Source organism: Cnephaeus nilssonii (genome assembly GCF_951640355.1).
Source record: "Cnephaeus nilssonii genome assembly, chromosome: 19".
Taxonomy (NCBI): domain Eukaryota; kingdom Metazoa; phylum Chordata; class Mammalia; order Chiroptera; family Vespertilionidae; genus Cnephaeus; species Cnephaeus nilssonii.
In genome coordinates this window covers 42555699-42583337 of record NC_137090.1, presented here as the reverse complement: position 1 = coordinate 42583337, position 27639 = coordinate 42555699, and the positions used below count along the sequence as shown (strand labels likewise).

Sequence of the window (27639 nt, the reverse complement as noted above, 5' to 3'; positions counted from 1 at the left end):
AGAATACTAAACAACGAGACTGAGGAGTTAGGGGTGGGGTAGCAGAGCACAAACACAAAGCTAAATCTCCTCTTTCTATATGGATAAAATAAATCAGACTAAAAATGGAAAAGGTTTTTCCTTCCTGTAATTCATAATTCTGTCTGTAACTCGGCCTCTCCCTTTCAACATCATTTTGTCGGGATAGACATAAATTGTGCCAAAAGCCTGGCTGTCCGGAGCTGTTTCAATGACCCCTTCCACGTTGATGTGGTGCACACCAAAAGGATCCTCAGAGTAGCCACCATCGTGAGTGTGACCGGCGAAGAAACACACCACACACTCATGAGACCAAATGACTGCGAGGGCGTCTCTGTAATTCCAGGCCAGGCACACAGAGTCAGAGGCCTCTGGGTAAATGGGAAGATGACCTGTTAGTTAAAGAGAAGAGTTGTGAGCCAATTAGGATATACCACTTTCACCGAAATAAATAGCTAAAAATGAGTACTCAGGAAAACAATGTGCATTGCTCCTTCATTATGGGCTGAGACCAGCGAGAATTCACATACATGAAGAATGAGGTAATCCAGTGGTTGGCAAACTCATTAGTCAACAGAACCAAATATCAACAGTACAATGATTGAAATTTCTTTTGAGAGCCAAATTTTTTAAACTTAAACTACATAGGTAGGTACATTGTTATTAACTTAATTAGGGTACTCCTAAGCTGGCCTTTGCTAAAAACTCAAGGGGCCAAAGAGCCACATGTGGCTTGCGAGCCGCGGTTTGCCGACCACTGAGGTAATCTATAGCCAGGTGTCTGGAGCATAAAGGAGGGTGAGATAGTTTACATACAAGGGCAGAGGCCACAGCAGAGACAGAATCCCGCACAGGGCAGTCTACAAAGGCAGCAGAATCAGGCCAGTGCCGTGCTAGAGTCCAGCCTCCCTGACTTCCATAAGTATAGACATGTTACACACACACACACAGAGGTACTCTTAGATAAAAGGTAGCTTCGGGATGGACCAGTGAATCATACGTCATTTTTCTAAACACTCAATGTTTTATAAAGAACTGATTTATGCCCCTTTAAACACCTCCAGGAGAACAAGGTAGCTATAGCCATTTTACAGATGAGAAAACTGAGCGAAAGTGGGGATTATTCATACTAGGTCCCACAGGAGATAAGTGGAAAGATGCCAAGACATAAATGAGGCCACATCCTACATCAGGCCACATTTCACTCTGAAGGAGAGATACAATAAATAGCTCATTGGTCTTTGCTTCTTCCCACTAATTGTCTCTGATACTGTTTATTTTTATTCTGAATATTTTTATTCTGCTTAATATCTACTAGTTTTGTATAAAAAAAGGGGGGCTAATAGTGCACACCTGTCCACACACATACACTCAGCCCCTCTTTAAAACGTAACAAGGGCTAAGGGTCCAAAGAGGCCATGTGCCTTTCCAGATCTAGATGCCACACTGGACGCACCTATCAAATCGCTGTAGCCCTGGACACAATTAGTTGCTCCCTTTTTCTGGAAACACTTGGCTCCCAGGACAGTACCAATCCTCCCAGTTTAACCTCCAACCTCAAGGCTACTGATTCTCACTCTCCTTTGCCGGTTCCTCATCCCCCCAGTATCTTATTAGGAGTGCCTGCATGCTTGGTTTGTAGGCTTCACTTCTCTCTCCACCTAAAGACTTGGTGATCTCTTAGCAATGTCCATAGTTTTAAATATCATCTGTATTCTTTCAACTTCCACATTTATACATCTAGTTCAAACCTCTATTCTGAATTTCAGATTCATTATACTCAATATCTCTGCTCATGTGTAACAGGTAACTGAAAGTTAATATTTTCAACCTTCAACTCCTGAGCTCTCCACCCAAAGACCCCTCCTGCTACAGTGTCCCATATTTCAGCTAATAGCAATTCTGTCTTCCAACTTCATGGCCAAAACTCTAGAATTAGGCAAAATGACATGTGAGTATCCAAAAGGGAAGTAAAAAAGCAAACAAAAAGAAAATTTCTGATAGTCATTTTAAACTTTGCTAAAGAAAACCCAAAGCACTGAGTTAAAGGTTTTTCATCCAGTTTCTAGGCTTACAAGAAAACAGGAGAAATTTTAGAGACTGATAATGTAGGTAAGTGCATTGACATAAATACAATGAGAAGACAGGATAGTGTGGGAAAGGGGCTGGGATACAAAACATGGACTCTGTAGCCTCAATTCTGTCAGGAGCTGCGGGATTTTAGCTATGTTGTTTAATCTCTTTTGGTTCAGTTTCTTTATCTTTAAAATTAAAAGGTCTGACTATATGTTCTCTAGGTCCCTTTTAGCGCCAGTATTCTCTAAAGCAGGAGTGGGGAATGTCTGGCCCATGAAATCACTTGGTCTGGCCTTGCCGGGGCATTAGGGGTGAGTTGATTTAATGTTTGACCAAATAAGGCAGGCTAATTTTTAAGCTGATAATTTTGTATGGCCCAGGAATGATGTTATAAATATCCAAATGGCCCCTGGCAGAAAAAAAGTTCCCCACCCCTTCTCTAAAGTCAAAAGTACAACTTAATAGTGAAGAAGAGACAAGTGAAGAAGTCTCAGTTTTGAGACCACTCATTGTAAAGCCAAAATAGTGTCACATCATACCAATAACCCCTGAGGGTCCCTTACATTTTCCAAGCCTTGAATATTTGATGGTAGAAGAAACACCCTTAACTCCATCTACATGTTTTTACTACATCAATGAAAGATAATAAGTGAAAACTATATTGATAGAAACCTAATTTTATATCATCAATTACCTGAGAAGCCTATCATTTTCAAAGGGTTTTCATATTCACAATTTCATTTGATTCAATATTGAGAAAACTGAAGTTTGTAGGCTCGACATATGCCTAATGAAAGCTCACAGATATAAGAGCCAGAATGGTATTCTGTCCTTGTGACCCTTAGTCCATGATCTTTACCATCATGCTACATCAATTTGATCCCTAAAACAAGGGATCTAATCTCAGGCCCCAAACCAAGTATACCAGCCACAATGCAAATCCCAAAAGTCAGTTCTTTGTATATACATGTGCACACAGCCACAACGCATGTACTGTAAGCACCTCCAGATTCCTAAGTCTCTGATGGCAGCATGTCTGTCAAAAATGACTCTAAATGAAAACAATAATCACATAACAGCTCACTGCCAGTTGTATCTCTAACACCTGTCCCTGTTACATCGGCTTTGCTTTGATCCAGGCAGCAGGGCTGAGGTGTGGTAGGGGACCTAGATTGAATTTTTCATTTAAATATTACTATGTAAATTGAACCCATTTGGAGAAAGGCCAACTCACAGGCTCTAGTATTTGGCAAGATGTTTTTGTTACTTTACAATTCAATTCTTCCCTGACTCCACCTTAAATGTTAATCTCATATTTATAGATTGTTTTTCAATTTAAACTAAGCATTCATTTTACTGAAAGAGGATTACCACAACATAAATGTTATTAGTATGCTTTAAAATCTAACTTCCCATTCTCTAAAATGATAGGATACACAAATCATTTAAATACTTACTCACGATCACCACCTTTTCTTGGTTTGTGTCAGAGAATGTAAGGACTTCATTCAACCAGTTCAGTTGCTCTTGGCTGAATCCTCCATTAAACTGGACAAACTGAGGCTCAGAAAGTCCTAAAATAAAGTCTGTAAGTTAGATCCACAAAATACAATTTTCTCATCATTAGGGCATTTTAACTTAGCTAATATGGGTAACTTATACTTCTCTTTAGGAACATTTGGCACCAATCAACTTAAAAACAGGAAACCACAAGAATTTAGAATATACAAATAAATCACACTGGACCAGTATCTTGCTCCTAGTCTTGACACTCCTCTGCTTATTTCACTAGATTCCTGTTACATTGAAAATAAATTAGACTCTTAACTATCCACAGGGCTCCTGCAAAATCATCCTGCACACTGGCCCTTTCCTGCATTCAGGAATGCCAGTCTTAACTATGCTTAGTGCCTCTGCATTTGTTTATCCCTCTGTCACAAATACTCTTCCCAAGGTTGACTCCCTCCTGTCATTTAGATTTCAGCTTAAATGTTTTTCTCCTTGGAAAGGCTATCTCTGACCACCTGAACTAATACAGTCTTCCTCTCAGTCATACTTTATTTTCTTGGTAGCATACATATATCATTGTGGAAATAATCTTGTTATTATTTCATTTATTATTTGTCCTACTTTTCTTGTTCCTTCCACTCTACCCATTAAAAAAGTGATATTGTCAATACTGCTTACAGTCCTAAATAGCTAAGCTCTAGAAAAAGTGCTCAGCCCAGAACAATCATTCAAATATTTAAATAAATCTTCAACCAACACAGCAACCAATCCATGTGCCATGAGGCTTGTGAGAAATCCTGACCCTGAACAACAGTGACAATATACTTTTACCTTAATCATCCATCTTCCTGCTGAATAAAAGGTAGCTGAAGAATTTAAAGACAATGTATTAGATTCTCAGCTCAAAGGAATAATTCACCTTGAGGACTATTCAATTCCAAATTTGGATTGTGCTCCTTCAGCATCTTCAGACACTGCTGGTATTTTGGAGAGGACTGGTCCACGCCCAAGACACTCAAGTCATAAGAATCGAGTAAAATGAACCGGAACTTAGGGAATGGAACAAAATGGTAAGCGTAAAAACTCCCTGTAGGCACAGTTTCAGGATGGTGTTCAATTTGGTCTTCTAGAAACTTTGTGTTCAGTTTAGAGTTTGTTAAGTAGTCTCTGCTGAAGTTATAGAATTCGTGATTTCCCCACGTGTGATGAACTGGGACTTTAAGCCTTTGAAACACATTCATAACAAGTTCTAGTGACTTTTCTGATGCTTTATACTGCGCATTGTAGCCATCAATGATATCTCCAAGCTGAAGTACACAACAGGGTGGACTGCTTTCTTTATTCCAGTGTTCAATAGCACCCTGCAAGTGAAGAAGACTGTGTCTGTAGTATCTTCTTCTGGTTCCTTGGTAATTATAGCCATCTTCTAAGTTAGCATATTGAATATCTGCTATAACTCCAAAGGAGAAGAGATGTTCTGAACTCTCACTTACGGCTCCAGGACTGGGCTTATCATCCATAACTTCTGAACAGATTTCTAAATAAAGTATAAAAGATAACTCAGTTATAAACAGCTTAATCTTCTAAATGGTAAAGTGGATTTTAAACTTAATAGTTGGTTCACTAGGTAGCTTGGTATAGAGGAAGGTGCCTGGGCTTTAGAGTCTTAGGTCCAAATTACTAAGCCCTTGAAATGCTTCAGTTTTCTTATCTGTAAAATAGAGAATAACCTGAATTCTTTAGAAGGGTATTAATTTACAAGAGTATTATTCTATTAATGAATAGGCATTCTAATTCTAGTCAAGTCAAATTCAAGTCTGGAATAATTTGTAATTTTTACGAAATATACACTTAATTTTAAACAGGCACCCTCTTCCACAAAACCAATAATTTTATAAAAATTTCAGGATTTTTTTTTTAAAGTCATACATTGTACTTTATACATTAAATCTCTGCTGTGGGTTATTTTGTGTCTTTGTTGGTGGGTAGTTCACCAGAAATAAGTTTCTCATATTTTATATCTGGGACAAAAGGGTAAATTTATTAGAAGAGCTATTTTAAACAAAAAAATCTGGCACAAAAACTATGTATGACATTGATGTGACTAAATGTTTTTTTAAAAAAATACATTTTTATTGATTTTAGAGAGGAAGGGAGACAGAGAAACAGCAATGATAAGAGAGTCATTGATTGGCTGTCTCCTGCACGCTCCACACTGGGGATTGAACCCACAACCCGGTCATGTGCCCTGACCGGGAATGGAACCATGATCCCTGGTTCACAGGTCAACGCTCAACCACTGAGCCATGCCAGCTGGACTATTTTTACTTATGATAATAGTTGGATATTAATTTGAAACCGCTTTTTAAAAGTTGAATATGAACTCCCCTTCCTTACAACAAAACGGATATGTGAAATTCTAATTGTCAGTGTTCCTATCAGAGGTAGAGGTGACAACCCCACAACTGGCAGTCAAGGCCAAACTTCAATTTGACTAATTTAATTAGCGGCTTCTTTTCATTCTACAACTATCTAGCCCACCCAATTATGAGCTTCAGCTATTTTCCTTTCTTCCCTAATCTGGCTCGGTATAATTATTCCAAAAATAGGTAAAACAGCACCAGAAAAAAAAAAAAAAAAAAAAAAAAACGGAGATCCTAAAACATGGCCTGTGCTCTTACACTGGGTTTTTTCATTTGCTCATTTTTTCCTGCAGTCAGCATTTGAAAACACCACCAGATATCAAGTCAGTCTATATGTGTGAGGGGTGGTATAGGTGAGATAATCTGATTTGGAAGGTAAAAAACTCAGATATGATTGTAATAAATACAAAACTCACCTAAGTTAGTTGAAAAGCTGTAGTTCTATTAGATTTCAAATATTTACGATTCCACGTACAGATTAATAGAAGAATCAAATCAAAAGATAATTAAGCAAAAGAATCAGTGGAACATTATTACCAAAGCTTAAGAGAAAACTGTTTCTGGAAGTGCTTTTGTCCTTTGTCAAATGCGCTTATTTTTAACTTTACACTTAGAGCCTTTAAGGCAATAATAGGTATTTGTGTAACTCTTAGAGAACATTTAGCCCCAATTAATTTCATCTTTTCTTCAATAGCTAGCTGTTATTTCTGCCTGCCTAGCATCCATTTCCTGTTCTTCTCACAGCACTGCAATATCTCTTTAGGTATCTACCTAATTCTTCAATCTTACTTCCTGTGGTTTGAGAGGCACAGACACATAACCTAAGCTGGGCCAAGGATCAGCCCTGGGACTTTTGTTGGAACTACGAGCAAAATTATTAGAACTACTTCTACTAAGCAGATAACTAAGACTGGAACTGCTGGGGGGAAATTAAGTAAGAAATCTGACAGAAAGAAGTAGGTAGAGTCCTGGGAATATTAGTTGAATACCTGGATCTACCTGTCCCTGCTAGAACTAATATTGGCCATTTAGTTATATTAGCCAATAAATTCTCCTTTGAATTGGCTTTAATTTCTATCACGTGATTCCAATCAGCCACATCTTCCTGGAACACAGTTCAGGTTGGGGATATAGTAAGATTCGCCAACTTTTTAAAGTAAAACAACATGGAAAGAACCAGCACGGACCACACACTTCCAAACAGCAATGTGTTCTGGAGTAGAAAAGAGATCAAAGTACTGAATGCATATAGCTTTTAAAAATAAGGTTATGGCCCTAGCTGGTATGGCATAGTGGATAGAGCATTGGCCTGCGGACTGAAGGGTCCTGGGATCAATTCTAGTCAAGGGCACATGACTTAGTTTCAAGCTTGATCCCCAGTAGGGGGTGTGCAGGAGGCAGCCGATCAATGATTCTCATCCTATATAATAAAAGGCTAATATGCAAATTGACCTAATGGGGGAACGACTGGTCACTATGACGTGCTCTCACCACCAGGGGGCAGATGCTCAACATAGGAGCTGCCCCCTGGTGGTCAGTGCACTCCCCCAGGGGGAGCGCCACTCAGCCAGAAGCCAGGCTCACGGCTGGCAAGCACAGCAGTGGCAGGAGCCTCTCCCGCCTCCGTAGCAGTGCTAAGGAAGTCCGACTGCCAGCTTAGGCCCGCTCCCCACAGGAAGTGGGCCTAAGCCAGCAGTCAGACATCCCTGGAGGGCTCCCAAACTACAAAATGGCGCAGGCCAGGCTGAGCCCCCTTCCCCCCGAGTGCACGAATTTCGTGCACTGGGCCTCTAGTCATTGATGTTTTTATCTCTCTCTCCCTCTCTGAAATCAATAAAAATATATTTTAAAACATAAGGTTATGATATCAGTACAAAATTGAAAGACTCAGAAAGTTGAAGAATAAGATATTAGGCAAAGATAAGCCCAGAAAAATCAAAAGAAAACAGAGGTTACTCCTTGATGTTGCATTAGGTAGAGCTCAGGCCAGAAATGATTAAAGAGAGAGACACAAATAAGGCTAGAAGCTGCAGGTCTCAATGAAGATGTACTATTGGATACATGAATATTATGATAACTTTGATTTTTAAAAAACATCTTAGGAGAGTCAATAAGACTTGGAAAAATTGACAAGACTTAAAATCTCTCTTAGTTGAAGATAGGTCAAGTAGACAAAAATTTTATAAGGCTCTAGAAGAACTAAATAATACAACCAAAAGGTGGGTCTCATCGTTGTGTAATACATATGAAAGAATACACCTTCTTTGCAAATGCACATGTACAACTGAAGAAAAATAATCATTTGTTAGCATATAAGAAAACTCCCTCAAATTAAAAAATAATAATAAAAATAAGGTTATGGCCCTGGCAGAGTGGCTCAGCTGGTTGGGCACCAAAAAGGTTGTAGGTTCAATCCCAGGTCAGGGCACATACTGTATAGATGTTTCTCCCTCTCTTTCTAAAACCAATCAATATGCCCTGGCTGGTCTGGCCAGTGGTTGGAGCATTGGCCCGTGGACCAAAGGGTCAAGGGTTCGATTCCCAGTCAAGAGCATGTACCTTGGTTGCAGGTTCCCCAGTCCTGGTGGTGGCAGGTGCGGGAGGCAACAATTGATGTCTCTCTCTCACAAAATGTCTGTCTGGCTCTGTCTTTGTCTCTCTCTTCCCCTTCTACCTCCTACCTCCCTCCCACTTTCTCTAGAAATTAATGAAAAAATATCCCAGGGTGAGAATTAAAAATAATAATAATAAAAATAAATAAAATCAATAAATATATCCTCAGGTGAGGATAAAAAAATAACAAGGTTATGGATAGGATACATGCAATTTTATTACATAAAGAAATTATTTAGCCGAAACCGGTTTGGCTCAGTGGATAGAGCGTCGGTCTGCGGACTGAAAGGTCCCAGGTTCGATTCCGGTCAGGGGCATGTACCTTGGTTGCGGGCACATCCCCAGTAGGGGGTGTGCAAGAGGCAGCTGATCGATGTTTCTCTCATCGATGTTTCTAGCTCTCTATCCCTCTCTCTTCCTCTCTGTAAAAAAATCAATAAAATATATTTAAAAAAAAAAAAGAAATTATTTAAAAAAACAGAAACTTAAATTCCCATACTGTGATCTCTTAAGGCAGTGGTCGGCAAACTCATTAGTCAACAGAGCCAAATATCAACAGTACAACGATTGAAATTTCTTTTGAGAGCCAAATTTATTTTAAACTTAAACTTCTTCTAATGCCACTTCTTCAAAATAGACTCGCCCAGGCCGTGGTATTTTGTGGAAGAGCCACACTCAAGGGGCCAAAGAGCCGCAGTTTGCCGACCACGGTGTTAAAGGAAAGATAAGAGGCAAGAGGAAAGGACACAAGCACATTCAAGGAAGGACAATTAGGACCACAAGTGAGTAAGGCAGGGGAAAAAAGAAACCGCCTCTCCTGATTAGTTCCAAGTCTTTTAGATTATAACTCAGGGAGCTTAGAAAGAGCAGTGCCCATAGGTAGAGAACAAAGCTCAAACACACCTCCAGGGATGAGATTTAGAATTAGTAAGATTAGTTAATTAGTTCCAGGACTTTTTCAAAATATTCCCCTGCACCACCAAACACAAAAACCATGGGCGAGTAGAGGATGATAATTGTAGAAGCTAGCAATGGGTACATGAGGTTTATTCTCTCTACTTTATGTGTTTTTAAATGTCTACAATACCAAGTTTTAAATAGCATTCAAAAGTTTAGATGAAATAAAGTCTGAAAGAATTAGAATAACTAAGGAAATAATTTGGTTTTGAAAAGAAAGGAAAATACCAAGTTTTTGTTCTCCAAGTTTTGCCTGCACCATATGCTGTTTTCTACGGTTTTTTGTTCATGTTCTTTATTGATTTAAGAAAGGAGAGGAGAGGAAGAGACAGAAACATTAATGACTAGTGACCCGGTGCACAAAATTCGTGCACATTAAAAGGGGATAAATTCGAGGAAATAATTTAATATTGCTATTTGCCCTTTCTCTATAATAGAAGTGTCAGAGATGAAAGAAAATTAGTAAAATGTATATGAAAACCTTCCTCCTGTCAGAGTCTGGGGCACACCACGGGACCAAGAGTCAAGTCCCCACCCACCTATATGCACCTCAAAATCGCGTGAGACCCAGACCCGGCCGCCGCGACCCGGCCACCGCCCCCCCCTCCCCCGACACACACACCATTGGGCTAGATCCAGACCCGGCCAGTCCCACCCTTGTCAAGCCCTGCAGGGCAGAAGACATAGCCTCAGGTCCCCTGGCCTGGCAACAGGACGGGGGCTGCAGCCTGAGGTCCCCCAGCCTGACGCCAGGGCAGGGGGCGAAGCCTGAGGTCCCCTGTCAAGCCCTGCTGGGTGGGGGGCGTGGCCTGAGGTCCCCTGTCAAGCCCCACCGGGGTGGGGGAGGGTGTAGCCTCAGGTCCCTGATGATTGCTCATTAAGGCTCCTTATGGGAACTTGACCTCAGCTGTGGATGCAGCCATCTTTGTGATGGAGTGATGGTCAATTAGCATATCCCTCTTTATTAGATAGGATGACAGAGAAGCACTGATTGGCTGCCTCCCACAGGCTTCCCACTGGGACATTAAGGAAAAAACTTCCCAGCAAAATAACCCTCATCAGTTGATGTGAGATTCAATTGAGTTTTAATACACAGTAATTTACTTTGTAAATCATAAAGCACTAAATGTTAATATTTTTAAATTACATATCTGAAAGGATGTCTGCCTGGTCAACCTCAAAGTACCTGAAAATTTTTATAGAACAGAATAATATAGAAAACTTTGCAAGTTTTTCTCGAGAAGTCATGGTGCAGGATAAGCAACCAGCATTTTGTCAAAATCGTAGCAGGCACCAATGATTTGTAAGAACAGGAAGAAAAAGAAACAGCCTAAGTGCCCATCAGCAGATGAGTGGATTAAAAAACTGTGGTACATCTACACAATGGAATACTATGTGCAGTAAAAAAGGAGTTCTTAACATTTGCAACAGCATGGATAGAACTGGAGAGCATTATGCTAAGTGAAATAAGCCAGTCAGAGAAAGACAAATATCAAATGATCTCACTCATTTGTGGAATATAATGAACAACATAAACGGACGAACAGGGACAGATCCAGAGGCAGAGAAGCATCGATCAGACTGCCAAATGTCATAGGGAAGCTAGGGAAAGGTGGGCGAAAGGAGGAGAGATCAACCAAAGGACTTGTATGCATGAATATAAGCCTAACCAATGGACACAGACAACAGGGGGGTGAGGGCATGAGTGGGGGGTGGGTGGGTTGGGGGATCAATGGAGGGTTGAGGACACATATGTAATACCTTAATCAATAAAGAAATTAAAAAAAAAAAGAACAGGAAGAAATACCTAGAGATGCTTAATTGATGAAAACTTGCTCCGAGAGGATACTAATAAAACTTCTGTAATAATCAGGACTGGCAGAAGGCTGAAGTTATTTAACCATCTTGTGGAGAAAGACAGCCTGACATTGAAAAGAATATTTCCTTTATACTACTGTCAAAGATAAAGAAACGGGAGGGGTGACAAATCCAGAATTAGTGAGAGTCTAAGTTAAGAGGAACTGCTCCAATAGAGAGATGAAGAGTGTTACTCAAGTGTGGGTGAGCAAAGTTTTTATTGCACAGTCCCTGGGCGAGGCGGCAGTGGAAAGAGGAGGGCAAGGGGGAGGGCGGCCTTGAAATGTAACTGTGCTAAATATTGCAGTAATCGCAAAATTGAGGCAGAAATTTTTTTATTTTTTTTGAGGCAGAAATTTCTGTGGCTAGACACATGTGGTAGATGTCTGAACTGGAGATGAGGAATAAATTTACAGTGCTGGGAAGGTTTCCTGAAAGTTAGGCCTAGCGGTCCTAGTCAAAACAGTCTAAAGCAAGGACAAAATTTAATCAGCATTGTCAGATGATTCTTTGTATCCTCTCTTTCAAGAAAAGTATTTAAATTAAAAAAAAAAAAACACACCTCATTTGGGGATCTTGGTAGTTTGATAATAAGTGATAGGTTTACACTAGATAATATTTTAGGTATCTTTTAACACTAAAGTTTCATAGGTCCATGAAATCAGGCTCAGAGATGTTACTAGCAATTCATCCAAAGGATAGCTATACAGTACCTACTTTGAGTCAAGAACTGTTTTAGAAGCTAATATTTACTTAACATTATAAATTTAATATGAAAAGGTTGTATAAAAATGCTCTGATAAACAAAGGTAAAGCTATTAAAAGAACCACTCTGGTAAACAAAATTTAATTGACCAGCTAGAAACACCACTGAATTCAATTTTAATGTACAGGATGTGTGTGTGTGACCAATTAACCTACAATCGAAAAGGATGAACAATAATTTCATACGCTCATTGCCTGAATAAGCAAAAGTGCTTTTTGTCTTTTGTGGCTTTTTTGTCAATTTGAGGAAAAATTTCTCCTTGGACGTACAAATACACAGACATGAGGGTAAAAAATATTCCTACCCCCAGGCAACTCCCAAGACAGAAAATTTGACTAAAAAGGATTTGAAGTGCTGAGCAAACATTTACTTTGAGCAGAAATGCAAGAAAATTCCAGTTCCACTTCGGAATACAAAAACATGGGTGATGCTAGACTACAACCCAGAGGGGCACCCTGGGCACGGGAAGCCCTCCCGGGGCCACACTCGCCGGGCAGAGCTGCTGCTGCCCCGTGGAAGCCACTGAAAAAAAAAGCCGAGCCGGAGTGGGGTCTGAAGTGGAGGAAGAAAATTAGAAGGCGACTTTTCCCTTTTTCGGTATTTTGCAATTCCACCAGGGAAGTCGGGAGGGGAGGGGTTCCGATCGCAGATACTGAGACAAAGGCAGACAAAAACGAATGCAGAGTTCAACTTTCAGAAGGAATGAATATGGGGCTGTGGCCCCTCCGCCCCAAAGGCCGTCCCAGACAAGAAACTCACCCGAACCTTAAACCGCAAAACTGAAGGGGGCAGGGGAGTCGACGAGAGCTTTTTAAGAAACGGGGGCCGGGGGAGAAAGTGAAGGGATGGGATATGACGCGGTCCACACTGCTTCGCCTGTGCCGTTATCTGTCATTCGGCTCCTTTATAGCCTGGGCATCACCGCCCCTGCTGCTCCGACCGCTGAAATCATCCTTATTGGCAATAATTACTTCAAGCGCCATGGGTCGGCTTGGAGGCGCAAAGAGGTCAACAGCCAACTGACGGTCTCCACACAGGGCAGGAGGCGGGCGACAAGGTGGGGTGAGGGCTGCGGGGGCTCGCGGGTCTGCGGACCCCGTTTTCCTTTCCCCGAGGCCGGGGGCTGCCCAGGGAGCGAGGGGCCCCCAGCGCTCAGGCCCGCCCGGCCCAAGCCCCGCCGCGAAGCCGGGACCCCCAGGCGGCCCCTCCGGAGAGTCCCGCTGCCCAGCCCGGGGCGACCCGCCTCCGACCGCGCGGAGCCACCTACCGCGCGCCAGCTCCCAGCGAAGGGCGGCCAGACTAACCCCACCGCGTCACTACCCAGCCGAGCGGGGCGGGAAGAGCAGCCCTCCGACTTCCGGAGGAAGTAAAGACGGAACCGGAAGTAGAGGGGCGGGTCAAAGGAGGCGTGACCTCCTCCGCTCACGGCGGGGTTATTACAGGGATCGGGCCGGATCATGCTGCTTCCGGGTGGTCAGCTTCGCCTCCTGTCGCCTCGAGGTTTCGGGGTCTGGGGCCCGGCACACGGGATCGTGGGCGTCTTCCTGAGGCAGCTCTGCGCGCAGCAGGAGAAGGGATGGCGGGCCTGGAGGCTCCCCCGCAGCTGCCCGGGGTGCCGGCGCCTCAGCTCTGCCATGCCGCCGCCGCCGCCGGGGGCGCCGGGACCCGAGCCGAAGGGCCCCCGAGACTCTTCGCGCCCCTCGAAGCCCGGGGTGAGTGCACAGCCGCAGCACCCCCTTCCCTCGTCGCGGCCGTCGGACAACCCTCCCACCTGGTCATAACCTCAGAAATCGCTCGGCCGGGCCCGAAACTGTCTGCGGCTCAGCCGGCTCACCTGGATCAAAATGTTAGGTTTCCTTAGAGTTCTCAACCTGAAACTTACCATTGTTGAGGAGTCAGAGCATTTTTAGAATTTCGACACTTGGGTTCCCCCTTCGGAGGTTTGGTGTGTACGTTGAAATTGAGCAAAATATGGATCGTTGTTGCCTGCTGGATATGTCCCCCCCCCCTTTTTTTTTCAGAGGGGTGTTCTTTCAGGTTCTTCTGACCCAAAAAGAACTTAAAAGCCAGCACCTCTAGGACGGTGATAGGTGAGGGAAGTGTTTTTCGCAGCTTGGGGGGCTGTTAATGAGTTAGGCCTGCGCAGTCCACCCACATCTTGGGACTGGAAGAGAACGAGGAAATAAGGATGCGCTGCGGTTTGCGGGAATTCCCCTCGCAGCCTCTGTTACTTTGGAAGCCAGCTCGCCTCCCAGATTGTATTTGGTTAATTTATATTCACAGTATCAGCACAAGCAGTAATTAACTGGTTTTCAAGTCAGCAGTTGGGATCAGAGGCACACTGCTAGTCTTTTTTTTTTTTTTCTCCAAACGAAAAGAAATGGACTTAGCGGCCTTGCCCTGGGAAACTGCCTCTGTGGTTGTGTTTAGGAGCCCAGATACAACTGCATCCCCAGAAACGTTCCGTATTTCCTCATCCCAAATAACATGAGACGTTCTGCACATTGAACGATATCAAGGCCTCTGTTTTTATATTTAAAACTACTGTAATATGCTTAGTGTGGTAAAATGCCTGCCTCTTACTAGTGGTTTTGGTTTTGAAATCTCTGCCCCAGTAGCCTGTTTCCTGGAAGTCCTTAGCAGTCACATTTGCTATTGGAGGAGCTTTATTGGCTGGGATGAAGTACTTCAAGAAGGAGAAGACGGAGAGTGAGTAGATACCATTTGGTCAGCTCCGACTAACATCTTTCCTGCCTATGGACTAGCATCTCTGTTCCAGGATCCAGTCCTGCATAGCACTGTCCGACAATATGACATGACTTCTCTTTGGGCAGATTTGAATGTGGGTAGTACGAAGTCCAGAGGCTACAAAGATGACTAAGGTGCATTCCAGCCTTTGAGACACCTGTGATAGGGAAACACAGAAGTAAAGATTTTACTAGATGAGGTTCTGTCAGGCCAGAGCGAAGTTCAGGGTGCTCTGAGGGCCAAAGGAAGGCTCACTATAAACCACTGGGTGTCAGCAGACGGAGAAAGGCCAGAGACTGACCATGGAAGATAGAGGGGGAGAACCTGTGGCGGGAAGCTAGAAACCCCTTTGGACAGACACTTGAAGTGTTTAGAAATTGTTTACAAGAAGTTTATATTTTAGCGAATATTCTAGGACTTTTTAAGATTTGCTTTAGAAGTTTTCAGTAAATCTTTACAATATCACTTGAATCTGTTTTGATTTTTTTTAGTGTCTCTTTTGATGCCATTATACAAAGGATGATGTTTAAATCTGGGAGTGAGAATTCATAGGCTTTAGAACCTGAGCAATATAAGATTCATGCAGATATTTAGACCTTTCTTTTGTATAACGTAGTATTTTATTGATATAATTTTCATATTCTAATAGGCAGTTAAGTTCCTTTAGTTTCACAGTGAAATAAAACTGAAAAGCTAGGAAAGTGGTGGTAAAGACACTTAAAGAAAATGCAAGCTTTGTTTGACTTTAGTTTGGAATTTCACCTGCAATTAGTAACATTTTTTATTAAAAATGTATTATGATACAATATTAAAAGTGTTTCTAAATCATTTGAAAATATTTGCTTGACATGATGCCTCAGCATCTCCAAATACTTTATTGTATATTTCTACAAATAAGGACATTCTCCAGTATAATCACATACAGTGTTCAAAATCAGGAAATGGACACTAGTATGCTTTACTGTTCAGTGTTCAGACCTCTTTAAAGTGGTGCAGCTGATGCCCGTTAAGGCCAAAGTTGTCTGGTTTAGAACCACACCTCAGACCTAGTTGCTTTTTTAGTCTCCTTCAATATGAAAGTTTTTCAGTTTTTACTTGACTTTCAGGACCTGATATCAGCTATTTCTCTAAAAACCCTGTTTCCTTTTTGTGGAAGATGATATTTAGAAGTCAGGATATGAGTTCACTGTTATTGTTATCTGAGTTCAATGTGTCTTCTCCCAGGTCCTCTCAGTAGACAGAGCTAGGTAAGAGATATACAGTATATATATATATATATATATATATATATATATATATATATATATATATATTTCTTTTTTAATCTATATTTCTGTATATATAGAAACCATAAGTTCATATGGTACCTCCAGTTTCTTTCCAGTACTGCAAGTTTCATTCTAGTTTTCTTTCTTTCTATTGTTCTAACTCCTTGTCCATTTGTAACTCTTATCTCTAATATACACTGAGTGACCAGATTATTATAGTCTCTGAACACATAATAATCTGGCCACTCAGTGTATTTACTTACTTGATCAACCCCCGGTAAGTAAGCTCCCATCACCGCTGTCCCCTCCCCTCAGCATACAGCTGCCCTCAGCACACTCAGGCTCAGACTTCAATGCCAGGCCACCCACCTTGCCCTCTTGGGCTCAGACATTCTGTATGGCTATGCCCCCTCTCTCACCCACATCATGGCACACCTGTTGGCTTAGGACTGAATTGTTCCAGAAGAAATATTTTTACCACTTTCGTTTCTTATAGTCTTTAGTACATATTAGATTTAATTTGATTTTGTTTTATTTCATGCTTATTTTCCTTAAGAGGTTTTTTTTTAAGGTTCTTGAAAACTGACACTATTTCTTCTACATTTTGTGCCCACACAGCCATTCGTATAGTATGGATCATATAGCAGGTATTGAGTACCTATGGTTATATTGATGATTTGTGTGTTTGTGTGTGTGTGTCTTTGTGTCTGTTTAAGAGCTGGAGAAGGAACGGCAGCGAAGCATTGGAAAGCCTCTGCTTGGGGGACCATTTTCCCTCATAACTCACACTGGAGAGCCCAAAACTGATAAGGACTACCTGGGTCAGTGGGTATTGATTTATTTTGGATTCACGCATTGCCCTGATGTTTGTCCCGAAGAACTAGAAAAAATGATTCAAGTCGTGAATGAAATAGGTAAGGAAGCCATCGCTTACTATGAAAAGTGTATATTTACTTAATGTCCTTAATGTTACTATGCTTTTCACATTATTTTATTACTGTTAGATGGAGGTTTGTAATTATTTGGTTTGTGTGAACATAAAATCTTAGTGTTAGGCTTGTCTGTTGCTTGGATTCCCATGACCTATAAATTCTCCACCAAAAGAAGCTGGTTATGATGCTAAATATTAGTTTGCTTAAAAATGTCAGTGTGGCCCTACCCGGTTTGGCTCAGTGGATAGAGCGTCGGCCCACGGACTGAAGCATCCTGGGTTCAATTCCCAGTCAAGGGCATGTACCTCAGTTGCAGGCTCAATCCCCAGTCCTGGTGCAGGCACGTGTGGGAGGTAACCAGTCGACATGGATGTTTCTCTGTCTCTCCCCTTGTTTTCCACTCTCTCTAAAAATCAATGGAAAAATATCCTCAGGTGGGATTTAAAAAAAATGTCAGTGTGGTCTGGGTCTCCCTTAACTCTGCTTTGTGCCCCTTCCTTTATTGTGGCTTCCGTCATTGACTCCACTGTTGCCTTTCCCAGATGACTGTTCGTTAGACTGAAATCTGAGGATGGTCTACGATGTGCAGTCAGGGGCATTTATTAGTACCAATTAGAAGACAGGCTACATCCTTCTTAAAATGAATTATCCCAGGCTATTCGGTTCTTATGAATAGTTTGCCCTGCCTTTGGGGCATGGTGGGGGAATAACCTACAATATTGGGTTGGGTTAGGAGACAGGATACCCTGGTGCAGGTATTTGGTGGGTTGTCTGATGCCACCACAGACAGTATACCGATCTGTTTCTCCTCAAGGCCATCCCATCCCCTTCCCCATCATGTAACACAGTGTCAGATGTGCCTGTTTCCCTAAGCCTTGCTGTAGCTACTGCACTCGACTGTAATTGCTGGTATTCTTTGTCGTTTCCCTTACAGTGTGAATACTGACTAACGGGAACTTTCTTTCAGATGATATTCCAACTCTGCCAGACTTAACTCCACTTTTCATCACTATTGACCCAGAGAGGGACACAAAAGAAGCCATTGCAAATTATGTGAAAGGTTTGTTCCATTAATAATACTTCTATCTGTTTAGCTCTACAGTTTTTGCAATATCAACTCATTTGGACCTTAAAAAAATGCCTGTGAAATAGGGAGGACAAATGTTATCTCCAATTTTACAGTCAAATACAAAGATGAGGCTCAGAGTTGTGACTGTGGCTAGTAAGTAAATAAGACACAGGCTTCTTAATTCCTGGGGCAGGGGTCCTTTCTTTTGTCAGGGTGAGAGAACTCTACTCGGCCTTCGTATATCAGCAAAGTTAAGCCTTGAATTGAGAGGAAGGGTGCCTTGTTTCTAATTCCGGCTGTGTATCTCATTCTCTCCTTCGTAAAATTAACGTGCATGCGTTCTGGGAGTATGTACATTGGGAGATTAAAAATAAATCTCATGTAAACACATTTTGAACTCAGGACATACTTTATAAACTCAAAACATTGATTATAACAGAAACATAACTATTAGTGGAAGGATTTCAATTCAAACATCTCAACATGCAGGTCAAAACCTATTAGAAGGTACTTTTAAAGACTGTAAATTATGGTAGAATTAAAGGTGAATACTTAGGTCTTATGAGCTTGGGTGAGTTGCTTAATTTCTCTGGATTTGAATTTTTTCAACTGAAAAGTGTGTTGAGAATAAAAATCTGATCAGACAGGTTTTGTTCTTATACTAGTGTGCAGAAAGTAGGTGCTTAAAAATCAGGAATTTAAATTTTAGTTATGGTGAAATTACTGGACAGAACGACTAGTGAATAGTTTTATATTGGTTTTAATTATGACACAGTCTAATGCACATGTCCTCTAAACCATTTTTAAAAATGTGTTTTGTGAAGGACCTTACTATATGTTTTATTATTTAACAGACTTATTGAGATATAACTGACATAAGTGTATATATTTAAGTGTGCAATTTGTTACCTTTTGGCATATGTGTGTGCTTGGGAAACCATCACCACAAAAAGAGTAAACATATCCATGACCCCCAGCAGCTTCCTTGTGCCCTCGCTAATCCCTCCCTCCTGCCCCTCCACTTCACCCACCCCCTGGCTTCGGCAACCACTTACCTGCTTGCTATCTATATAGATTAGTTTGCATTTCTAGAAGTTGATGTAAAGAGAATTATAAAATATGTACTCTTTTTTTGAATGGCTTCTTTTAGCATAATTATTTTGAGATTCATCCATGTTGTAGAATGTATCTATAGTTCATTCATTTTTATTTCTGAATAGTATTCAGTTGATGGACACGAGTTATTTCCAGTTTTTGACTATTACAAATAAAGTTGCTAAGAGCATGGATATGCACCTCATTGTGGTTTTAATATGCATTTCCCTAATGTTGAGCATTTTTTCATGCTGTTGCTTGCCATCTGCATGTCTTCTTCAGTAAAAAGTGTCTCTTTATATCTTTTGGGGCTGTTTGTTTTATTTATTCACTTTTATTTATATTCCTGATATAAGTCTTTTATCAAGTGTATGATTTGCAAATATTTTCTCCCATGGCTTGTCATTTCAGCCATGTTTTTTGAAGAGCAATTTTCCACTTTGATGAGATCCAGCTTATAAGTTTGTTCTTGTATAGATAATGCTTTTGGCTTTATATGTAAGAAATCTTTGCATAATCCAAGGTTACAAAGGTTTATGTTTTCTCCTTTAGAGTTTTTAGTGTGTAAAAGTAGAATTAATGTTCATAGTTTGCAAGTTTGTCAGAAACGTGGGCAATAGCATATTTTCTAAAGCAAGAAAAAGCAGGTATAGTAACCAAACTATAAATATCCCCAAATGAATAGATATCTGAGTTGCTGCACCTATCTAGACTACTAAAGCCTTGTGATGATATTCTTCAACAGCACCCATGACAGTGATTGATGAAGTAATCATTAGTAATTGCATTTGGGGGAATTTTAAAATATTTAAATTAGTAGCCAGAAAATTATTGAAATTTCAACAATTTAAAAAAGTCTGGATGTGCAACTAGTTCAGGCTTCTTTTACCTTTCTCTTCATTTACCCATAGAGCAGTAAAGAAAGACAAGCCATCTTGCTTTTTCAGTACCTGAACAATTTTTCAGTTTAGAATGAATTAGTCCAAGGAATGAAAATAGGCTTTCTCTACCTTTAGAAGAAGGTACTATGTTGGACTATCCCTTTAATAGTCTGAATCTAGGTGTTTTAAGTGACTTCCACCAGTTTACTTACATAAATTCCAAAAAGTTAACAGCAGATCCGTAGTATGAGATTATTTGCTGGGAAATGAGTACAGATATTTTGACCTGGTGTGAACTAATGAGACAAATTTTTATCTCATATGATCCCATATAATAAAAGGGTAATAAGCAAATTGACCCTAACAGCAGAACGACCAGGAACGACTAGTTGCTATGACGTGCACTGACCACCAGGGGGCAGACGCTCAACACAGGAGCTGCCCCCTGGTGGTCACTGCGCATCCACAGGGGGAGCACTGCTCAGCCAGAAGCCTACTCATGGCTTACCAGTGCAACAGCAGTGGCGGGAGCCTCTCCCGCCTCTCTCCTGCCTCCGTGGCAGCACTAAGGATGTCCGACTAACGGCTTAGGCCCTTAATTGGACATCCCCTGAGGGCTCCTGGACTGCCAGAGGGATGTCTGACTGCCAGCTTAGGCCTGATCCCCCCGGGGAGCAGGTCTAAGCCGGCAGATGGACATCCCCCAAGGGGTCCCGGACCGTGGGAGGGCACAGGCTGGGCTGAAGAACCACCACCCCCCCCAAAGTGCACTAATTTTCGTGCACCGGGCCTCTAGTTTGATATAAAGATAAAAACTATAGTACTTAATTCATGACTATATCTTTGAACTTCAGCATATCTCATTATTTAAAAACAACTAAGTAAGAAATGTGACTTAAATAATTAGAATATATTCCCTCTTTACTAGGTAGTCATGGAAGGATATGACTGATAGATTATTAAGAACCAACTTTCAGTTTCATTGATCTTCTATATTAATATCCTGTTTTCAACTCCATTGATTTCTGCTCTCATTTTTCTTTTCTGCTTACATTGGGTTTAATTTGCTCTTCTTTTTCTAGTTTCCTAAGGAGGAAACTTACTGACTTTAGATCTTTCTTCTTTCCTAATGTATGCATTCAGTGCTAGAAATTTCTCTCTTAAGCACTGCTTTTTCTTCATCCCACAAATTTGGGTAAGTTGCATTTCCATTTTCGTTTTTCAAAATATTTTTTACTCTCTCTTGAAATTTCTTTGACCCATGTTATTTAGAAGTGTGTTCATCTCCACATACTTTGGGATTTTCTAGCTATCTTCTGTTACTAATTTTTAGTTTAATTCCAATGTGACTTGTATATAACAGGAGAAATTTTGTTTGTTCTCTATGTGAAATTTTTTCCTTTTGAAACATGAGGAAATGTTTAGGGACTCACAGGAAGAAAGTAGCAATAGGGCTGCTTTATAACTAGTACTGCGTTTTCATGTAGGGATAGGTTGAAAAATGTGCGCTTCTCATTTTTCACTGTCTTTCTCATTTTTTATTTAGAATTTTCTCCCAAACTGGTTGGCTTGACTGGCACAAAAGAAGAGATTGATCAAGTAGCCAGAGCTTACCGAGTGTATTACAGCCCTGGCCCCAGGGACGAAGATGAGGACTACATAGTAAGTACTTGCTCAGGTTTCTACCCACAGACCAACTCTGAGGGCTCAGATGTTCATATAGGTTTAAGTGATGATTGGCATCAGAGAGGAAAGAAAACCTGAGATTTTTGCAAATTCCTTAGGAATTAGGGATATTTGAAAGTATAGTAGAAGTATAATTTTTAAAGGATGCTTATTTAATATATATTCACTGTTACCATAATTTACTTGCCTGTTTTTCTTTTCTAGTTATAACTTAGAAAAATTATAGAGCAATATAAAATTAGTGGTGCCTTAGAATCAACAGAATATGATATTTGATACCAAGTTGGAAATAAAGAGAAGCCAGCATTTTGGAGCAAAGCTATTTTACTTGTTAAAAGCATTGTATTGTTTCTGTGTCCCCTGTGAAGAGGTCAAAGAAATAGGCTTCTTTTGAGAAGCAGTGTCTGGCCACGAGGAACTGTATTTTGGGGCTGAATGAATAAGAATTTTGAAAAGCAAGAGAAAATAGGATAGCCACAGATAGGTAGACTTTCTATAAGGTGTATTTTCTTTTTTTTTGTCCTTTTTTTTCTTCTTTGTTAATCCTCACCCAAGGACACTTTTTGTTGTTGTTTATCCTCACCCCAGGATATTTTTCCATTGATTTTTAGAAACAGTGGAAGAGAGAGGGAAAGAGAAGGAAATATCGATGTGAGAGAAACACATCGATTGGTTGCCTCCTGCACGAGCCCTGACCAGGGCCCAGGCCAGGGAGGAGCCTGCAACCAAGGTATGTGCCCTTGACCAGAATTGGACCTGGGACCCTTTGGTCTGCAGGCTGACGCTCTATACACTGAGCCAAACTGGCTAGGGCAGGTGTATTTTCATATCTCTATATGACTTGCACCATTAGGTGTTTAATATGTGTTTTTTAATGATGAACAGAAATTCCATTAAGTTGTTTTTCTGTAGCCCATACATTCAAGAGCTATCTACTTTCATCAGCACTGCCCCAGGAGCCCCAGGCTAATGCCCAAGCTCCTGAGTTCCGTTTCTTACCAGTGGTTTCACAGTGAAGCACCAACAAAGGGCATGCACACTGCTCTATTCAGTTTTCTCAATAGGACAGTTTCCCATCACATTAAGTACTGACATTGCCCAGCCGGCATGGCTCAGTGGCTGAGCATTAACCTATGAACCAGGAGGTCAGGGTTTGATTCCCAGTCAGGGCACATACCCAGGTTGGGGCCTCGATCCCCATTGTGGGGCGTGCAGGAAGCAGCCAATCAATGATTCTCTCATCATTGATGTTTCTATCTCTCCCTCTCTGAAATCAATAGAAATATATATTTAAAAAAAAAGTTGACATATTTTAGTATCATTTCCATTTTTTTCTTCAATTTTCATACTCTGGTTTCTGTATTAATTTGGATGGACAAAGTGATTAATCAGAAGAGCTTTTTCACTAGCAAAGCTGTTTTATAGAAAGAAAGATGGCCAGGACCCCGAGTCATTGATCTCTGGCTATGCCATGGCTCTTTTCCAAGAGCAGTATGCAGAGGGGACATCTCACTGCGGTGCTTTGTCTGCGGCCCTGCGGTTTCTCTGTCACCTTTGAACCTGGGGCACACTGTAGCCTGCAGCCTAAATTAGCTTCTGGTCCCTTTGCTTTAATCTTATTTTCCGTAATCTTATTTTCCAGTTCTGATGCCTCCTAGATTTAGGGAAACTTGGATTTATGAGGGGAAAAAAAAGACAGAAATTAGCATATTTCCTTAAGCCCTAAGTTTAAGGGAAGAGGAAACTCTGCTGTGGTTTCCCCCTGTTGCACCAGCAGCATGAGAAGAAAGAGAGGAAGCCATGGCAAGAAATTCCAGCTTATTTACTCTTTCTATAAAAGAGAGTTGTATTCACTCGTTTCGAGTTTGGGCACTGAGATTTGTATTGTGTACATAATCCAGAATGGGATGTTAATATTTTTATCTGAACAATGTGGAGTCCATTGCTCTACGTTTGTCAAATCAACCAATAGGGGGAGACACTCTCCAGTTTCTTGGTTCATCATTAGTATGGCTTCTGCCCTGAAAGACACAGATTTTCATCCACAAGATGGTGTGGGAAACTGCTGTTACAATTTTAGGAACTGCAAGGAGGCAGGGAGTATCTTAAAGGTTGAGGGGTAATGAAATGAGGTTTTCTTAATCTCAAACAGCAGCAGCAAAAGGTACGCCTCTGGCTTCGAACGCCAGTGGAGACCTCAGAATGGTAGCATGTGTACTGGTGTGCCAGATGTTCGGGAATCCACTGAAAGCGAAATGGGCACAGCACTGCGCTGTATGCATGTAATATTGCATGATTTTGTATGCATTAGAAACTACTTTTGACAAAGAACATAAATGGCTTTCAAACCAAAAACAGATGTTCAGTGTCACTCAGTGAAAGACATGTGACTTGTGATGCCATTTTCACTTGTTAGGTCAGCAAAGATCAAACGTTTGAAATATGTTGTCAAAGTTAAATTTGGGAAAAGAGCCAAGGTGCTGTTGGGATGAGGTACTTCCTGCGTTGCTGACGGGAACACCCTCCTCAGAGGGCAGTTTGTCAGATACTCTTTAGGTTAGAGCTTCTGCTGTTTGGAATTTATCCTGTAGCTGTAACCTACAGCATTGCTTATAAGAAGACTGAAAACCAGACAACCATTTTTTAAAGGCTTACTATATATGTGCTGATACAGAACAATGTCCAGTATATCATTAAATGAGAAGAAAAGTACAGTATATTCTTACTTCTTTGTAAAAAGAAATAGGTGACAGGTGGTAAAAGAAATAAGTAGATAGAAACTCAGACTAATAAATGCAGAGAATTTCTCTAGGACAGGAGGGGGAAACCTTTTTTCTGTCTAGGGCCATGTGGATATTTATAACATCATTCCCAGGCCATACAGAGTTATCAACTTAAAAATTAACCTGCTGTATTTGGTCAGGCATTTAATGAACTCACCCCTAATGCCTTGGCAGAGCCAGACCAAGTGATTTCATGGGCCTTTTATGGCCCATGGGCCAGACGTTCCCCACCTCTGCTCTAGGAGAACACAGAGGAGCTGGCAGCAGGAGAACTGAGGACTCGGAGGGTCTGGAAGAGGAGGAGGACTTTCATTGTATAAGTTTGTGCATTTTTATGAGCATAGATTACCTTTTCAAAAATTAAAAGGTGTGTACGTGTATATCCAGTAGAGATAGTGGCAGCATGATGATATAAAATGATTGTGGACTTTGAAATTGGACAGATCTAGGTTCTAAGCTTCGGTCTGGCATTTACCAATTTGATCATTTACCCTCTCAGCCTATTTTATTGTTTGTAGAGGTGTCTGATACCTATCTCCTGGGTTAAGGTGACACTGGAAAGAGCTTGTGCCCTGGCCAGGTGGCTCAGTTTATTTTTCTCTACTAGGAACTTTAAAGTATCCTACCCTAAAAACAGTGGTAGTTTGCTCTGCCCTTAACCAAATGTTCATTGAGACTTGACCACTGACAAGTTTGACATACATGGATAGTACAATATTTTTATTATGTATTAAGAAGCAACTTATATTAAGAATACTCATAAAGTAAGTTCAGTGCACTGAAATTCTGTTTTTAAATAGAGAATAGAGAAAAGGAAGAAATGGGGAGGGAGAGGGGTTGAGCTTCAGGATAAGGTTTGAAGATGAGCTGGAGACCTAGTTCTGACCAATATTTCAAATGTGTGGAGAAGCATAGCGCCCCTGTCCTGCTCCTGCAGTAAATGATCCAAGACATGAAGTCACAGCTGCTTGAGCCTGCAGTGTACATTCTTTCCGTATCTGAGTGGGCAGGTGGCTCTTTCCATTTGCTGTGTCTTTATGAATGTGTGTTTATAAAAAAGTAATTACCTCACACATATATCATATGTTCGGATATATTTGAGGGCTGTCTCCAGTTTGGTATGTGTGATCACATTCCTGTCTTTTAATCTTGCCAAATAGCAATCAAGCCTGCAGTAAATTCCAAGGACTCTAAATTCCCAGTCTTCTGCTCATTTAAGATGGGATTTTGTGGAATCATATAACTAAGAAAGACTGGTGACTAGTTTAAACTTAAGTTAGAGCTAGGAATATTTTAAGAACTTTGCCTGGAAAATGGATAGTGGATTTTAGGTGATTCCTCTGAGGTGTAGGGTTATGGCTCCTCAGGAGTTTTCCGGTGCTTTGCTTCGGATAGGATTGTCCAGTGTAGTGTAAAAATTTCCTGTGGGAGAAAGACACCTGTTGTCATGTTTCCATTTGAATCACTGATATCAGGACTAAATACTGTGTTAGAGTCTGTAACTTTTATAGTTAGTTGGTTTTCTGGTTTCTTCTCATGAAACATGGTAAGCAGAATTCAGGTCGTGATGAATTAACAGCCAGCCAGTTCTTCCTAAAGCAAAGGCATACACCCAAGAACGTATTGAAGAACATGATTTCTCCCCAACACCTTTAATTCCATGTGCTATGTCTTTGTAATACGGTCCAGGGGTCCGATGAAATATTTTACTCATAAATGTCCGCTCTTCCCAAGCGACCATCGTCCACAAGCATTGACTGTGTTACAAAGGCCAGAGCCGCTGTTTCTTAGAAGTGGATTCTTTTCGCAGAGATTGTGTGGATATGCTAAGGATTGAGCCAAAGGAAATGCAAATTATAGCTGATGTTTCAAGCAATGGTCAGTGCAGAGTTCTAGAACACAAGCTATTTGAGATAATGTGTCACTGTAATAGGCTTCGGCCTGTTCCATAAATAATAGGTGCCACGGGTTATTGAAGCATCAGTGTGAAGTTCTGTTATCCGCAGCACCTAAACTGTAAAATAAGCAGCTTCTTTTGGTAATCTTGTTGTCATCCCCACCCCTTTCTCTGCAGGTGGACCATACCATAATAATGTACTTGGTTGGACCAGATGGTGAATTTCTAGATTATTTTGGCCAGAACAAGAAGAATGCAGAAATAGCTGGTTCCATCGCTGCGCACATGCGGGAGCACAGGAGGAGGAGCTAGCCAAAGCCGCTGCCTCTGCACTGTTCTCTCCGGAAGAGGAAGGAGCTCTGTCTCCCATAGGAGACCGCTTACATATATATGCAACCTGCAGAATGGCCTTCCTACTCTGAGGGCATCTATGTATTGGACAGGGCATGCTACCCTTGGAATCAGCCAGCGTAGATTCTTGGAACTTAGAGATTACAACCAAAAGTCTCCCAAATAGCCACCGCAAGACTGGAGGACCAAGTTAATATGAAGCCAGTGGAGTGGACCTCGGAGAAGGACACAGCCGAGAAGGAGCATAGTCCGGGCGTTCCGCCCCCTCCCGGAATAGGGCCCGCTGCTCAGTGTTGCGGCCTCTCCTTTGTCTTGGACCCCTGCTCGTGCAGGTTGTGGGGCTGGATTCCCAGGAAGAGTTTAATGCCCACAATGCTGTTGCTTCCCTTTCGAGTCTGGTGGCTGATGAATTAGGCTCGCTGGCATTCGAAGTTGATCTATACACTTGAAAGTTTATGTGGAGTCGTCCTTGTTAAGAAATATCACTGTCAGGTCTGCATTGCATTCCCTCTCAGCAGGTGCTGGTCTGACTAATGAAGAGAGAATCTATTGTTTGGGGAAAACCATTAGATTCATTTCTTTTGGGAACTTTTATGTGAATTTTAGCCAAAGGATGTGCTAGGTTTTCAGTGACACAGCAAATGGAAACAGAGTCCTTTTCTGCCTGTACTGAGTGCTCTGTGTGAAATAAATGTGTTTTCAGTTTTGCA

General features: G+C 41.2%; 2 protein-coding genes across 6 annotated transcripts; one reads left to right on the top strand and one right to left on the bottom strand.

Annotated features, from left to right (window-relative positions):
- Positions 1 to 86: 86 nt before the first annotated feature.
- ADPRM (ADP-ribose/CDP-alcohol diphosphatase, manganese dependent) lies at positions 87 to 14299 on the bottom strand. 5 transcript variants are annotated; one of them, XM_079797242.1, is made up of 4 exons: positions 14102 to 14299; positions 4523 to 5140; positions 3552 to 3668; positions 87 to 410 (listed from the first exon to the last, which is right to left on the bottom strand). In XM_079797242.1, exons 2-4 carry the CDS (start codon positions 5121 to 5123, stop codon positions 94 to 96), a joined length of 1035 nt encoding a protein of 344 aa, XP_079653368.1. In that variant the 5' UTR covers positions 5124 to 5140; positions 14102 to 14299; the 3' UTR covers positions 87 to 93. The 5 variants fall into 5 exon arrangements, with proteins under 5 accessions (XP_079653368.1, XP_079653365.1, XP_079653369.1 ...); XM_079797239.1 differs by lacking the exon at positions 14102 to 14299 and adding an exon at positions 13487 to 13556; XM_079797243.1 differs by lacking the exon at positions 14102 to 14299 and adding an exon at positions 13088 to 13476.
- On the top strand, positions 13631 to 27639 carry SCO1 (synthesis of cytochrome C oxidase 1). Its single transcript, XM_079797244.1, has 6 exons — positions 13631 to 13931; positions 14838 to 14928; positions 16952 to 17149; positions 18135 to 18227; positions 21759 to 21874; positions 26756 to 27639. Exons 1-6 carry the CDS (start codon positions 13677 to 13679, stop codon positions 26888 to 26890), a joined length of 888 nt encoding a protein of 295 aa, XP_079653370.1. The 5' UTR covers positions 13631 to 13676; the 3' UTR covers positions 26891 to 27639.

What these genes read in the sequence shown, in the direction of transcription:
- ADPRM (XM_079797242.1), bottom strand. Translation starts at nt 5,123, where the DNA reads ATGGATGATAAGCCCAGTCCTGGAGCCGTAAGTGAGAGTTCAGAACAT. An exon ending in GGAATTGAATAGTCCTCAAG is followed by an intron (nt 3,669 to 4,522) that starts GTGAATTATTCC and finishes ACTTTATTTTAG; the next exon opens with GACTTTCTGAGCCTCAGTTT. An exon ending in AGAAAAGGTGGTGATCGTGA is followed by an intron (nt 411 to 3,551) that starts GTAAGTATTTAA and finishes TTTAACTAACAG; the next exon opens with GTCATCTTCCCATTTACCCA.
- SCO1 (XM_079797244.1), top strand. Translation starts at nt 13,677, where the DNA reads ATGCTGCTTCCGGGTGGTCAGCTTCGCCTCCTGTCGCCTCGAGGTTTC. An exon ending in CGCGCCCCTCGAAGCCCGGG is followed by an intron (nt 13,932 to 14,837) that starts GTGAGTGCACAG and finishes CTGCCCCAGTAG; the next exon opens with CCTGTTTCCTGGAAGTCCTT. An exon ending in CAAGAAGGAGAAGACGGAGA is followed by an intron (nt 14,929 to 16,951) that starts GTGAGTAGATAC and finishes TGTCTGTTTAAG; the next exon opens with AGCTGGAGAAGGAACGGCAG.